This window comes from Sparus aurata, chromosome 18 (assembly GCF_900880675.1).
Source record: "Sparus aurata chromosome 18, fSpaAur1.1, whole genome shotgun sequence".
Taxonomy (NCBI): Eukaryota; Metazoa; Chordata; class Actinopteri; order Spariformes; family Sparidae; genus Sparus; species Sparus aurata.
Genome location: NC_044204.1, coordinates 24,088,254 through 24,103,477, shown reverse-complemented (window position 1 = coordinate 24,103,477; position 15,224 = coordinate 24,088,254). Strand labels below are relative to the sequence as shown.

The 15,224-nt window shown below is 43.4% G+C and overlaps 1 protein-coding gene across 3 annotated transcripts in view; it reads right to left on the bottom strand.

The window, feature by feature from the left end:
* Nucleotides 1–31: 31 nt before the first annotated feature.
* Nucleotides 32–15,224, bottom strand: part of frmpd1b (FERM and PDZ domain containing 1b) — a 31,064-nt gene continuing 15,871 nt past the window's right edge. For 2 of the 3 annotated variants that reach the window (XM_030396300.1, XM_030396302.1), the window contains exons 5-17: nucleotides 14,488–14,590; nucleotides 12,882–12,927; nucleotides 12,456–12,560; nucleotides 12,174–12,269; nucleotides 9,937–10,062; nucleotides 9,283–9,402; nucleotides 8,696–8,829; nucleotides 7,750–7,876; nucleotides 7,298–7,390; nucleotides 6,630–6,812; nucleotides 6,072–6,273; nucleotides 4,920–5,882; nucleotides 32–4,724 (exon numbers count right to left, since the gene is read on the bottom strand). In XM_030396300.1, coding sequence (XP_030252160.1) covers nucleotides 2,104–4,724; nucleotides 4,920–5,882; nucleotides 6,072–6,273; nucleotides 6,630–6,812; nucleotides 7,298–7,390; nucleotides 7,750–7,876; nucleotides 8,696–8,829; nucleotides 9,283–9,402; nucleotides 9,937–10,062; nucleotides 12,174–12,269; nucleotides 12,456–12,560; nucleotides 12,882–12,927; nucleotides 14,488–14,590 — 4,919 coding nt within the window. In that variant the 3' untranslated portion in view covers nucleotides 32–2,103. The remainder of the gene's footprint in view (nucleotides 4,725–4,919; nucleotides 5,883–6,071; nucleotides 6,274–6,629; nucleotides 6,813–7,297; nucleotides 7,391–7,749; nucleotides 7,877–8,695; nucleotides 8,830–9,282; nucleotides 9,403–9,936; nucleotides 10,063–12,173; nucleotides 12,270–12,455; nucleotides 12,561–12,881; nucleotides 12,928–14,487; nucleotides 14,591–15,224) is intronic. The other variant, XM_030396303.1, reaches the window with a different exon arrangement.

Sequence of the window (15,224 nt, the reverse complement as noted above, 5' to 3'; positions counted from 1 at the left end):
CAAAACCCAAACACCCAGATGTTCAACAATGTTAAGGTCAATGTGTAATTTTATTCCCAAACAATAAATGTTCTTGGTACATCAACTTCAATGCATGTGGGTACGGGAAAAGTGAATGCTTATAAAGAAAAACACACTGTCCTCTTTGAAATGTCGGTAGAACTTTTACCATACAGAAACAAAACAAATAGGTGACACAGGCACTCGTCCCTTTTCGGGCCTGCTTGATGATCTAGAGATGCTCCTGAGACATAAAGTATGTCTTGATGTTAGTGTTTTGATGGACACTCCAACTAAATTGTCTTCATGGCATCTGGAAGCTCTGAAATCTCACAGAAGAGTTCTGCCTTCTTGTTTTTTTTTTAAGCATGGCCACCTTGACAAAACCTTGCTCAATTATCAGTTTGGTAGATTGAATCTACCATCTATCGCCAAACACTTCGGCTAATCCCCTTATCACTTTTGTATAAGCAACTGTTGACTGATTCCACTTAATTGCCTTTTTGTTTTAATCGAAGGCAGCTCAAGCAAATCCTCTGAACCGAATCTCTCATTAAATGTGTTGACATCAAGTGATATGGATGAGCTAGTGAACACTGTACATCAGCAAACTGATCAAGCAATGTAATCCTTTTTACTGACAATTCACAGACATCAGTATAGACAGGAGTCTTTACATAGACAAAAATGCTAATACCATGCAACTCTGCAGAACGTTGCAATCCATAATGCAGTAAGTTTTCCCGAAACAAGACAAAGGCCAACATTCCAAACAAAGAAAGCACCCATTATATTCAGACAAACATAATGCAGCTATTGTTGTTTTTAATGTTAGCACAAAAAAACAAGAATACAGTGTGTGGGGTGGTGGGGAGTTTATGTTTGCATAGCCATAAACTAAGGTAGAGACAGAATAGGAGACAAAGATATAAATGTATATCTACACTTCTGACCCCAGCATACAGCAGTCAGTCCATCTGTCAGTCAGTATGTTGTTAATAACGTGGTGTGCCCAAAGAGGAAACCATAGTGGGGAACAGTTGTGGCTCAGTGTTTTAAGACTTTGGATCTTTGCTACATCTGGACATAGTTTAACAGTCACCCTTGTGCCGAGTCAAAAACTTTTTTTTTAACTACATAAATAAGGTCCCCAGTTTTGCTCCCTGGGCCTCATCCACACATTCCCAGAAAATATATCGTACTGTATATGTAATGTCCTTTGGATGAAAACTAGATTAATGTTATAATACTGCATACATGTGGGTAATGGGAGTATTTCCAAGAAGCATTCACTCAAAGTCAGTCAGGATTTGGGGAGAGGGTAGAAAAAACACTTTACACAAGGGTATGTGTCTCATAAAAAGGTGCAATCTGTAACAGTCAAAAGTGCTCTCCCTGCTTTGTAATGGTATAGTTGTGTATCCCATTAATATGTGACTGTAATGTTGAAAAACTAAATCCTTAAAAAGGTGCGGTCCCTGCACATATAAAACAAATCAGTTAATAACTGTATTTTTGCAAGTGTGATAAAGTATATTTTTCAGTATTTTGTCAGTAAAATGTACTGTCATACTAAACTTGATAAATGACAATTTACAGATTACACCTTGTAGAGTGGAGAAATCTTTAAAGCAGCGAAAGATAACATAATACTGTCTCAAAGAGAAGGAAAAATAAAAATTCCAGTGACATCCATAGTTTTTTTTTTCACCAGAGACCTGCACATCACAGACCATGGTGCAAATATTGTAAAAATAAATACATAAATACATAAACGGGTAATCCATCCTTACATACATACACATATTGTATCATAAAATAAGAGAGTTATAAGATAATTATAAAATTCATATGTACACAATGCATAGTCCATATGCGTCCAAGAAGAGGCCAAACAGCGATGTTTCCTCTTTTTGTTTAGGGTTCTGTTTGGTGTATGTGTTTTCCATGTGGGTATGTGTAATGTGGGTTGAAGTTCGTGTGCTGTGGTGTGCATGGCACTTACTGTACAAGAACACAGGGGTTACACACCAGATCACTCTGTGCTGTTTCATTTTGTCTCACCTAGAGTCAGTGGGCAATTAGTAGGTAAAAGTTCACAGATCAAAAGTTTAGAGGGACGTGTCCAGGAGTGTCCGAGGTGTCTAGTGTGTGTGTCCGGAAGAGTTGTGTGAGTGCGAATACAGAGGAGATGAGCACAGTGCAGCGTTTGGCGAGTAGCCTCACCCCATCACTCTCCCCTTGACCCTGTCCAGACCCACCGAGGCCCACACTCTTACTTCCAGCAGCAGTTCCAGCTGTCTCAACAGCCCCAACAAACTCCCGGTACAGACCCACTATCTCCTTCAGCTTGTCCATGGGTTCCTCGCTGTCATCGTCCTCGTCCCTGTGGTCCAGATTCACATTATGGCAGATTTCACAACCAGGACAAGGGTTTGTTCGCAGGCAAGCTGCTGACAACTGAACCAGGGCACTGAAGCTGTTAGATAATGAACGTAGGGCTTCATCAGGAGCCCAGCCTACACGTGTGGCCCGCTGACACCCAGATGCCAATCGTCGAGCCTCTGCCTGGAGAAGACTCCGTTCAGCCTCTGTCATGGTGGCAGTGCTTGTCCCACTACAAGTCGGACTGGGTGCTGGGGTAGTAATGCCTACCGTTCCATTGTGATTTAGGTCAGGCCCTACTTTTATGCCTGTAATATCCTGCTTTGACTCTTGACATGATGTTTGTTGAGGTTGTTCAAGTGTTCCCCTCTCTAAGACTAGCAGAAGTTGGTCTATATCTTGACGTAGGGAAGCAAAACCTCCTTTCAGCCCGCCATAATTCTTGTTTGTAAGTGAACGAAGAGGACAGCCAAGTGAGACTGTGGGGGAAACCGGACATGAAACTAAGGGACTGAGTTCAGACGAGGCGGTGGAGAAGGTAGAGAGTGGACGGGGGTTGTCCTTGAGCAGCGACAGAATATTGGGGTTAGGAAGGGGTGTTGTAGGAGGGGGTGTTGTAGGAGGGGGTGTTGTAGGAGAAGATACAGGTGCAGGTCGTGTAGGTTTGGGGCGCGTACGGCGGGAGAACTCGTACACAGTAAGCTCCTCATCAAAGCTGACACCATCCTCAGTGTCTCCACTAAAACAGTTGGCGTAAACGGTGCGGCAGCCACAAGCCTCCCGGTGCTGCTGTGGAGGAGTAGTATCTGCGAGTGACGATGTTGGTGAGTCACCTCCAATTTGCATGTTGGTCACACCTCCCAACCCCACTGCAGAATGGGACCGTGACTGAGGCTGCTCTGATGAAACACTACCTCGGTGTACGCTATTTTCTTTAGAACTTAAATTAGGGTGAGAGCCGTTTGTCCCATTTGCCTTTTTCATGTGTGAGGTCACGTCCTGTGCCTCTTTAATGGTGGCTATGACAACCTCAGCTCCATCCTCTAAAATGTTCCCTTTACCTCCTGATCCTGATTTTGAGGACAAAGTCGTCTCTTTTTCCTTGACAGGGGTTTTGTTTAAATCTGACAAGCCACTGGCAACAGATAAACCAGAGCCGAATCCTGACGTGTCTCCATTGATGGAGCTAGAAGAGGGATAATCAAGAGTTCCCAAAATCTCCTGGGAACGCGTCATGTACCAAGGCAGAGCCTGGATCTTCCCTCTCAGGGCAGAGGCTGGTAGTCTGCCTCCTAGGCTAGAAGAGCTGGTCCTCAGATCTGATCCTGATCCAGATCTTCCAGGTTCTCTCTTTTCTAGGCCCCCAACACCTGTGGAGTTTGTTGAGGTGAGGGAGGTGGTAAGGGTGAGAGGTGCATCTGTATTTTTGGGTGACAGGCTTTCATGACTCAGAGAAACCCTCCTGGGTCCTGACTGGACGCTGCCATTGCGGCTGCTCCAAGGTAGGATGCCATTTGGTGGACTAATGCCATCCTTAAATATCCCTTTGCTTGGATCAGTTGGGGAAACAGGAGAGCTAGCAGGTAATGACAAGGGATGGAAATTGATGGGAGAAGTGGGTTTGGGAGGCACTGGAGGGGGAACAGCTAGCTTTGTACCTGAATTAGAGCGTGGGATAGCTGGTAGGTTTGGTGGCTTTTTTGAGGGTAGAGCAGTCCCATTGCTTTTCCCCTCAACTTTAGGGGTTTCCTTTTCATCAGGGTTGTATGATTTATTATTGGAAACAACATGCATTCCATTTTCATGTGTCAGAGCTTCACTCTGTTTTGTGTTGTTTTCCTGCCGGTTTGCCTTTTCCTCAGTTTCTGGTGTTGTACTGGGTGATGGCTGCTTGCTGCACCTCACTGCTGTGATCAAAGGTGAAGACAGAGGGAGTCCACCTGCCCCAGATGTGACTGACTTGAACTCCATTGTGTCTGGCTCCATTTCCAGGAGTTCAGAGGACAGCCGTCCAGAGGCATCCCCGTTGCAGTGGGCATATGATCTTCCGTGCTGTGGGGATTTAGGAGGAATGATCTGAGGTTTGGGAGGCAGCTGGGGCTTGGGTGCCAATGGTGGTTTGACCTTAACTTCAGGTTTCTGAGATTGCTTTGTTGGACTTGGCTGTTGGTTGGTAAGTTGATCTGGGGGGCCTTTAAGTTTCTCCAATTCCTTCTTGATTTTAGGGGATTGGGCTTTATTGGCAAGGGGAGAGGACAGCTCTTTCCTTGACAGACCTGGAAGACCATTCCAGGTTCCACTCAACCGATTAGCATTTCGCCGATCAGCCAGCTCAGCGTCTGTGAGAGACAGAGACAAATCAAAAGAAAAGAAAGAGAGAGGCATCAGCTGATTGATACAAATTGAATAATATCAATGTCTTTGTAATGTCACATTTTAAAAACCAAACATGCTGCCATAGACAGTGTCTTGACGGGAATGTGATAAGGATCTTATTCATCTGCAAAGTCAGAACAAACAAGCTCTTAACAAACCTGATAGATCAGGAACTGGGGGAGTAAATCTCTCCTGTGCATCGAAAAACTCATCCTCAGACTCTGAGACAGCGTCTTTGACAAACAAAGCTGGTTTAGGGTTTGGTGAAGGTGTCAGGAATAGACCCTCTTCGTCCCTGGAGAGGCGCTGCTCATCCAGTCCAGCTTTGTTCGCAGGAATTGAACTGGTCCTCATTGGAACTTTGGGAGGGGTCTTTTTCTTTCTTTTAATAGGTGATCTATCAAAGGGCATGCTGTCAATCATTCTCAAATCTCTTGAACTAGGGATCTTAGAAATTCGCCTAAGTTCCTCCACTCCACGCTCCTCCTCCTCATCATCATCATCATCATTGTCATCATCGCTAGTGGCCTCAGGCGGGCTCGGGAGAAAATCGGCCTTAGAGAGCTCAGCAAAGCAAAGGCAAGAGTTGTCATTGCCACGGTAATTGAGATTGGTGGGCCGCAGGGGCCCTTGATGGCGTTTTGGCTCCAGGAGGTAGGGGTGGTGGACGTCCAAGCTTGGCAGATCCTCACTTGTGCGTGGTCCACGACGAGATGTGGCTTTGGCTGAGGAACTGCTGTCCTCCAGGGCAGCACTCAGCGAGCCACTAGACAAGCTAGAGAAGCTGCTGGTGACCCGTGGGTCAGTGTGGTACCAGCTGGTCTCCAAGTTCATTTCTTCATCCATAATGCTAAATTTACGCATACCACTTCCTGTTGCTCCTCCTTCCTCTTCACCCTCATTTTCCTTACCTTCTGTTGTCACTATTATCTTCACTTCCTGTTTGCCCTTGTGCTCCTCTCTCTCTTTTCTTTCTTCCTCTCTCCTTTTTTCTTCCTCCTCTCTCCTCCTTTCTTCCCAGTCCTGACTTGCTGGGTCTGGGCGTTTGTAATTCTGGGAATCCATTGGGTCATCCTCATCTGTTGAGTCATCGGAGTCACTACAGCAGCGAGACACATAACCTAATAACACCAACACCAGACAAGCATAACAAAAAAATTGTTAGTCCAATATTAGAGCAGAGTAAAGTTTAAAATATGATGGCCTATGGCTTTTCTAAGCGTACCCATACTGGCTGGTGATGTAAAATATGTCTATAAAAAGGCCAGAGCCAGAAAGTTATAATTTAAAGTGAAACAACTCTTGCTCACTTGATAGGGATTCATAGCACACGCCCTCTATTACGGCGAACCTTCCACACACACCTTCTTCAGCAGGAATCCGGTGCACCCTCACTTTTGGGCGCCCCAGACGGAAGACACTGACAGTGGGATCCACCAGGAGTTTGTAGTAGCCTCCCAGTAGACACCCTAAGTCTTTGGCTGCCAGAGAGTCCATCAGTAAGGCAAATGGCTGAGAGGGGGAAGGCAAGGCAGAAGATAAGGTAAAGCGGTAGTGATTAAAGTCAAAGGGTATGGGAGAAAAGGCGAAGGAGTGGGAGAAAGAGGGACAGAGAGTCACCTTTGAGTCCAGAGAATAAGCTTTATATAGCTACCACACACCCCCTTAGGCTGTATACTGTTTGTGTATTGGAGGAGAAATGATTGACCTATATTTACTGTAGCATGAGCTTTGGTGCAAATGTGGTGCGGTAAGTGAATATCCATTTTATCCATTTATCTGTGTCAGTGTGTAAGTGCCCACACGTTTATGAATAATAGAGTCAAGTATCTTGATGACCATGTGCATGAATCCAATGACTTCCGTACCTTCATGTCGTGCAGTGAGATGCGCAGTAGGCTGACTTTGTCCGACTCTGACAGCAACTCCACTCGGCTGATGCTGCTGAACTCCACGAGTGTAGAAATCACGTTGAGCTTGTGGTTGATGACTTGACTCATCCCATACTTGGCTCCCACCAGCAGGCTGACTAACACCTCCCTGTCCTGAAGCTAAAAGGAGGAGGCGAGAAGGAAGAAGCAGACGTCAGAATAAAAGAGGGAAACGATATAGAGATATGTGTTGAATAATGACATGATAGCAAAAACCCAAGACCTAAGCAAGACACAAATATAGACGCAGGCAGGTTGAAAAGCAGAGGGCGAGCTTAATAACAACGCTGGACTCCAAAAATCAAAATGTGAGCAATGATTAAGCAGGTGAAAAAAACAATAACAAACCAGAAAACCAAGGGGAACAAAAGATGGGACATAGAGGACATGCAAGGAGCAAACATATACACAGGAAACTCAGACAAACTGATACCAGGAAGAAAACAGACAGACTGACAAAGAGGAATGGAAAACACAGGTTAAAATACTCTGTTAACAAATTAAACACAAGTGAACAGGGGGAAAAAGAAGGAAAAAGACATAGGCAGGAAGTGGTGGCAAGTGGCATGGTGCATGCTTTAGCACATCAGGCTCCTTACACTTACCATCATTGTAGCCGTATATGATCGTCCCCCGTATGAAATGAGCTCTCCCAACTGAGTGAGGTAGGCCAGCCGAGCCTGAGTTGCAGAAATTACCTACAACGCCAAGGTGGATGTGGAGAAGAAAAAAAATGAAAACAGAACGCAGATGAGTAATGAAAGAAAACCAGGAGGAATGTCCTGGTTGAGTCGCTGACCAAAACAATTCTCTCCACGGAAAAATAGGTTCCAGAAACACCATCCAAGTCCTGCTATTTCCTTTTTAATTACCCTCCCACCATCTATCTGTCTCCCAACCTGCTGTCACTTCATACATCACTTTAAACCACACAGAGATTAGCAGTCATGGTAAGTGTCAGCTAAAAAGAACCCTAAAGCAACAACTAAACTGTCACTATCTATTCCTTTTACGCATCTCAATGCTTCCTTCCACTCGTCCATCTGTCTGTTTCTACCTTCTGGCGTGGCTCTAGCAGGGACTGAATCTTTTTCAGGTGGTAGCTAATGGCTTTCCTCAGGTCCTTCTCCCTCATGTTGCCCAGCAGCGTGGGAGAGATGAAGCTGTCAAGGCCAAACTCCTTCCTGTCATCATCACACACGCACAGAGGGATGAAAAGAAGAACACTGTTACCTCAATGCCAACTAAAGCAGAAAGTGAAATTGAACAAAGCCGGACTCCCACATGCTCCACATGCGCTTTACACTTGATTTAGTTAGATAACATGATCTGGCAAATCCGTCTTGCCAGGCTTCAAGCTATTAGTGTCCTATGAAGAAGCAGCAGCTTCCAACGTGGTTTGAATATTTTGTCTTTTAATGTTGTTGATTTTTTCCCACAGCTGCCACTAGATGTTACTGTCAGCCATACTGTATTTTAATTGAATGCCCCTTGTAAGTGTAACTGTAACCACGACTCCATCAACCGAGTTAGTGTGAGGTGAAAAAAAAAGCCTGCGTCTGCATTACACAGAGTATTAATGACTTACACACATAACCATATCAATCAATCACGGGGGCGTCAGTGAAATGATCATTAGGGAAATTGAACTGCGCTTACAGCATGTGTTTGTGCATTTAAAGCTTTGAATTGTTAAAGAGAGAGACAGAAAGAGGCAAGGTCCGGAAACACGTTGAGAAACTTTTGCACCAAACACAGGAAATAGGATAAACACACCTTTATGAACAGACACAAAACATTTTTCAATCACATTAATAGATTAGGGCATTCAGCATGCACCCTTATCCTCACAGATTACGGTGATTGCGGCAGTACAACAAGCTCAAACCTCTCGACGGTCAAAATCCCACAAAACCTCTAATGAGGAGCGCTGGAGTCAGGGTAGAAGTCTCCTACCAGTGTGACCCTTAAGTGACATGCACACACAAACACATATGACTCACGTAATACTCTTGATAGAGGCTCTGGTCTGTCCACAACTATCAAGTCTCTCGTGCATGTGCAGGGCAGCCAGGCGGAGGGCAGTGTTACACTTCATCTCTACTGCAAAACGCTCCTGCAGCACGTCCCCGACACTCTGGAAGCAAACCGTCACAGCATAATGCAGACACATTCACAATACAGGAAATACACCACTGTACGACTGAACAGGGGAGCGTATTTTTAGTTTTATAATACACCAACAGACATCATGTCAGAAAATGCAAAATACACAGCTCATGAGCATCTTTATAAGTAAATCAACACTGAGACATCCAAACTGCCATTTATGAGGTGAAAACAAACACAACAGGAAGCAAAAACTCCACAGAGAACAATAAATCAACATGACATAAGTGGCACTCCCAGTGGATCTATTTTTGTAATGTTTTTTGGAGCATACTAGAGAAAGTTGCTAGATGTACAACAACGGATATAGGACTACGTTTTTACATATTCAATTGTCAGAACATTAAGACTTTATCTGCACATGTAAACAAGGAGAAAAGGTTCAGATTGAGGTTGAACAAGACAAATTAGCTTCTCTGACCTGTAGATAGAGGTACTCAAAGGCAGAAGGGTCGTCCTGCAGCAGGTCTGTGGGGTCTCTGGGAATGAAACACACCCTGAACAGACATCTGTAGTCATGGGAGTCTTTTTTCTGCACCACCTGGAGAAGACACAAAATTAGATGTATAAAGATAAACACAAGCTCTAAATATTAAGACAACAGCAATCTACATTACAAATAATATTATTGTTGGAAAAACTACCCAAAAGTCTCACTTGAGTAAAAGTAAATTATACATATATTTACATGTATGTATACTATTGGTCAACCACTTATCGTCGTGATTATTAGATCTGATATTGAGCATTTTTCTGAATATGAGCATTAGTGTTTCTTTAATCTGACAACGGAAAATATACATTTATTTTAAAATTGTCTACTTTGGCTCCTATGCGGCATGTAATCTGCAAAGTAACTAAAATGGTCAAATTAAGTAAAAGTAGAATTTTTGTCAACAAATGGACTGGAAGCATATAATAGTATCAGAAATGGAAATACTCAAGTAAAGTACATGAAAATTGTCCATAAGTACAGTACATGAGTAAATGTACTGAGTTACTTTTCATCACCTTCTGATATAAACAGCCATAAACAACTATTGTATGTTTTTGTGTGTGGATTTGTTTTCTTCACCTTCTGAATGAGCTCGTCTTCGTGCAGCAGCACTAGTTTGGTGATGCTGTACTGTTGTTCTAGCACCAGGGCAAAGTACTCGATGGCCCGGATGGAAAGTTTATCCTTCAGAGTCAGAACAATGTCCTGGAATGGTGAAAGACCAACAGTTCAGACCCCCTTAGACAAACAAGTTTCATCCCAGGCTGCTGACGGCTGATGGTCGGGCCTGGGAATACAAACTGAAATACACCTACAAAACCTGCTTTAACGGTAATAATGTGCTCATGAAGACGACTACCGGTGCGTTACTAGACCGATGATCTACCTCCTATGTCATCATGATGCCTGTATCTCTCAGACTGCACATCCACAACTGGACTGAAGAGGCGACACTTCACTGCAATCAGTTCTGTCCTCCCAGCAAATAGCTGTGAGTCACACCGTCCTCTTCCTCATCACTTGTTAATGTTTCATAACGTCCTCCCCCAGAAAGTACATTATATAATTAATACTTTTTTTGTATTATTCCACCATTGAGAACAGCTAAAAGCAGCCTGCCCACACTCTGACGCTCTTGGGAAATCACACCATAATTTTGGCGTGCTTAATTGCAAAATACACCCACTTCTTTCAAGGATGCCTTCCAGTAGAAAGTTTTTTTTTTCTGGTCTCATAATACTGAGAAAGTGAGGGGGTCAAAGAACAGCCACAGTCAAATTTAGCAATTTATATTAAATAAGAGTGAAGTAACATCACTTATCTATCAATCTTAAATCTTGATTTAATTTATTTGTTGCCTATTGTTATTAAGTTGATTTGGCTTATTCAGCTTGTCATATAAATGAACGTATAGCGAGTCTCTTCTCATTGGCTTTCATAGAGCACACAGCTATTGACAAACACGTCAGCCGTCCAAGAATGATGTTCTGGCCTCTCAGGCCAAGCAGTAACAAGATGCATCATCAGATTACACATCCTGCATTCATGATTCATCAGAAGTGACACAGTTACTGTTATCAATGCACACCCGGTCCAAACATTCTTATAATAGGCTACAATTGGAAAAATGTCCGCTCTCTTCTCAGATTTAAACACACAGTCTGTCCCTTCTGCCACTAGGGGTCTCTCGATTGAAACAATGGAAACAAAAAGCGTAGATTAATGTTGTTTTCAAACAGTGTGGGATCATGGGAGTTGTTTTCTTCACTGTTAAACAACCACCCTTGCAGATAAGGATCAGTTTTATTGATGATCTTCCTTCCTCATTCTCTGATGTATTACCTGATGTTGCCCCGGTAGTCATAGTGAAAGGTGACCAAATGAAATGTACCTTTACTTCCCTGAGGTTTAGGCTTTTTTCTACATTTTGTACACGATTTGTAAAATACATGACAAAGGTCTAGCCATTTTTAAACATCTAAAGCTGGAGTTGAGAGTGAGAGTGCAGAAACCAACCAATCCCTGCCCCTTCCATCAGAGCTACTCCTCCGAATCACATGAATATTATGTTCAACAAGCTGTCTTAGCTTTTTAGAGAAATAAATACATAAACAAAAAACTCTGTTAAATGCCATATAAGTAAAAATAGCCACCATGAATGTAACTCGCCATGAACAGCACAACAGTTACTGCTTATTGCTATGGGGGTTTGCTTTATGCTAACATTAGCAGCTCCAGGAGTGTGTTGCTGCCCTTTTATTGGGTTTAGGGACTCTGTGCTTTGTGGTCGTCTGTTAGCGGCTGAATGAGTCTCTCGCTGCCGTTACTTTTAACTCGTTCTTTGGGTCAGGTGCTGTGTGCTTAGTGCGACTGAGCTATTAAGCTGCTGTCATCTCTACTCATACCCAACTACCTCAAGTCTCACTCACATGTAAGAAAACCTCTAATATCATAATGACCATAAAGAACAATAGCTTGATAATAGCTTTAGCTATGCATCCACCTAGCCCCGTGGAAGAGTCTGTTCACACGACATAAGTGCAGGCAGGCAAGCGGCTACATAGAAAGACAGACGGGTAGTTTGTCCAATGTTTCTGGACCTAATGAAAGCTAGATGGGCTTGTCAGAGACCTGCAGCAGCCGCAGTTTTTTCATTTTATTTGTCAGAGCATTTTATTTATTGTCTGCTGTCGGGACGTTGAGAGAGTTCTATAAATATAACAAAGCATACTTAAGGAGTTACTGACCAGGCGTAACTTAAAATGCAGAATGTTGCATGTTATATCTTAAATATCAAATGTGTCTTGAATACATACCTTGACAGTAGTGGTATTGTCAAACTTGAAGGCCTTTGTCTGTCCGTTCTCTAAATAGACTTTCAGGACATTGGGCAGGAAGAGAAGAGAGTTTCCCTGGTGGAGAGAAGTGAGAGATATCAGTGTGGTTAGACAGGAATCAACATCAAACAAGGAAAGATAAAATAGGAAAAGGCCGCTTGACAGCTTAGAAAATAAGACCAAGTAAAGACTCATGAAAAGTGTGAGCGATCCAGAAATGAGAGTGACTCATCAGCGGCTCACAACAGCTTTCACTCCCACCTGAGTGTGCCCGTTGACCACCACCTCCTCTGCGAAGCGCACTTTAACTGGATTACTCCTCAGACGAGCTCTCTTCTCTGCCGACATGATGGACGACTTGGGGTTCTGCAACGAGAAGGCGCACACCGGTTCCATTATGCGAGGCTGCGCCGTGGATCAAGACACGCACACACTTGTTGAGGCTCAAACCAATGCGACGACGCAGTTAATCCAACAAACTCTGAGACACAGCTGTAATCAAACACACATGCTTACACTGGCACAACACAATCTGAAAGCGATGTGAAGACAGTTAATCCTGTCAGAAGATGTGGGCTTACAGTCACATGCTTGGGAAACACACAGAGAGCCTGTGCAGTATTTAAATGAAGGATGGTATCATGAATGTGTGTTAAGGGGCGGTCATCAGTGTCTCTTTGTACTCACTGTCATGTGCCGCAGGATAGTCACATTGATACAATCCTCCAAGTCCCTGCACAGAGAAAAAAAACACACACACATGAACAGAAGCGCAAAAACAAACAAACACGCACACAGAGATCATTATCCTTCCGTCTGCTGTCAAGTAAACACTTTCTCCTCTAACCTTTGCTCTTAACTTGTTAATCCTTTCTCACCCTCTTACACACACATGCTCAGAAATACATTAAACAACTGTGACAGTGCATTGAGTCCCTGGACAGACTGGACGCACTGGCTGTATCAGTCTAGTAACAAATCAAGTTCTCAGCACTGTCAATAAGTATTTAATAAAAAACTGACATCTTTCAGCCCTTTCAGCCTTCAGCCACGCTTCATCTGTCTGTTTGTGATTTTATGGTCTGCACCCATTAAACTTATAGGACTTTCAAGTTGAGCACGTCCTCTCTCTCTTTGTGTGATTAATATGGAGCCAGTCCCAGTAACTGAACTGGTTTCTCATCATCCACACCCACAATTTAAAGCCTTACAGTTTATAAAGGTAGTTTGCAGTGATTTCTTTTTCAAACCTTTTAGCTAAAATATGGATATCAATAAAAGTGCTGTAAGCGTTTTTTCCTTACTAAAATAGGTGTTTAATAGCTCTATATCCCAACAGTAATCACTGTTATAGCGTGTTTGGTCAGTAACCTATGTCTGCAGTAGTCGGTCCTGTCCGCTCCTGAACACACAGGCGGCAGGATCCCCCTGTTCTAGTTACCTACTCTGGCGTTAGTGGAACAGGGATGGGCCTAATCTCTAGCAGATTTAGGCTATGTTGTTGTATAGCTTTGCAGGTAAATGTTAATGTTAAAGGTGCAATATGTGAGAATGTGGTTAAAAAAACATCCAAACATTAAATACATTATCAACAGAATGTGATGGCATAACAGATATCTATCTATGTATTAGGGCGGCCACAGATTTTCACTACACGATAATGATGGCCAAAAGAATTCATGACAACAATATTGATATCTACACGGGTAGAGACTCTTGCTCTTGTCTGTCATCTCTCCCATCATGATCTTATGCCACAGTAGTAGCCATGGTGGTAGCTGTGTTAGTACCTAACTAGCTAATTACTGCATCTCCTTCATCTGTTTTCTCTTATATGGTGTGTGGCAACAAGCACTAAGGGGCATTACCACCATGACAAAGTGAGAATAAGAAAATGACTTAAGCAACTCTGGATTATTTACATAATATTACATGTGTGTCAATAATATCAATATCTTATTTCTGGTATGTCTTGACACCCCACTATGTATTATGTTGAACAGATATCTACTGAGGTTAGCATGTTATCCAGCTATCCCCGTCCAAAGCTCCCCTGCTAGCAGTGTAAGCAGGAACACTTCCCTAGTGATCCAAGCTCACAGTCTGTACCGCTAGCTGCATGGCTAACTGAGCCAATCATTGTTTCATCTTTAAAACCTTCTGGTTGAATGCATTTATTTTGTTTTGAGGCGTCTGAACTACATAACCATAGTTTAATATATGTATTCATTATATTCTGAATGACGCCTTGTTTTTCATGAAGTGACACAGATAGATGGATGTTTCTTCTCACCTTAAGACGTTTTCCACTTGCTCGTCGCTCAGATCCTCCAGCACTGTATCATTAATCTGCAGCACCTGGTCCCCTGGGTACAGAATCCCATCTGCAGGACTCCCTACATGCAGACACGCAGACACACAGACACACACACACACACACACACACACACACAATGAAAACAGTGAGCGCTTGCATAAAACAAAAACCCAGCTGCACACGTGGGCTTGCACTTTCTGTACGGATAAAGAGAGATGTACACACAGATATAGACACACACACACACATCCATGCACGCCCACACACACTCACACACACACACACACACCTACACACACACACACACAGAATGACACATATGCTTATTCAACATGGCTGACTCATCAGTGTTCGGCTGAGCTCTCCAGGACGTGAGGGGTTACAGTTATTCTGGGTCTCATCCAGTTCGGCTCCGCTCTGCTTTCTCTAGTTATATTTATACTCATTTGTCTTCAGGCGAGAGAGCACGACTGAGGCGCAGCAGTTTCAGCTTACTCTAACACACTCTCTCTCTCACACACACACACACACACACACATACATAAACATACTCAGTGTATGTATGCGCAAACACACCCATGCAGGCACATTTTCACACACCCCGTCTGCCTGGCAAAGCCTCGCCAGTCCCTGATTTTTGACCCACTGATGGCATCCCAAACTGCTTTGCAAGCTTGCACGCAAGCACGCACATGCTCAACACACATGCCGGC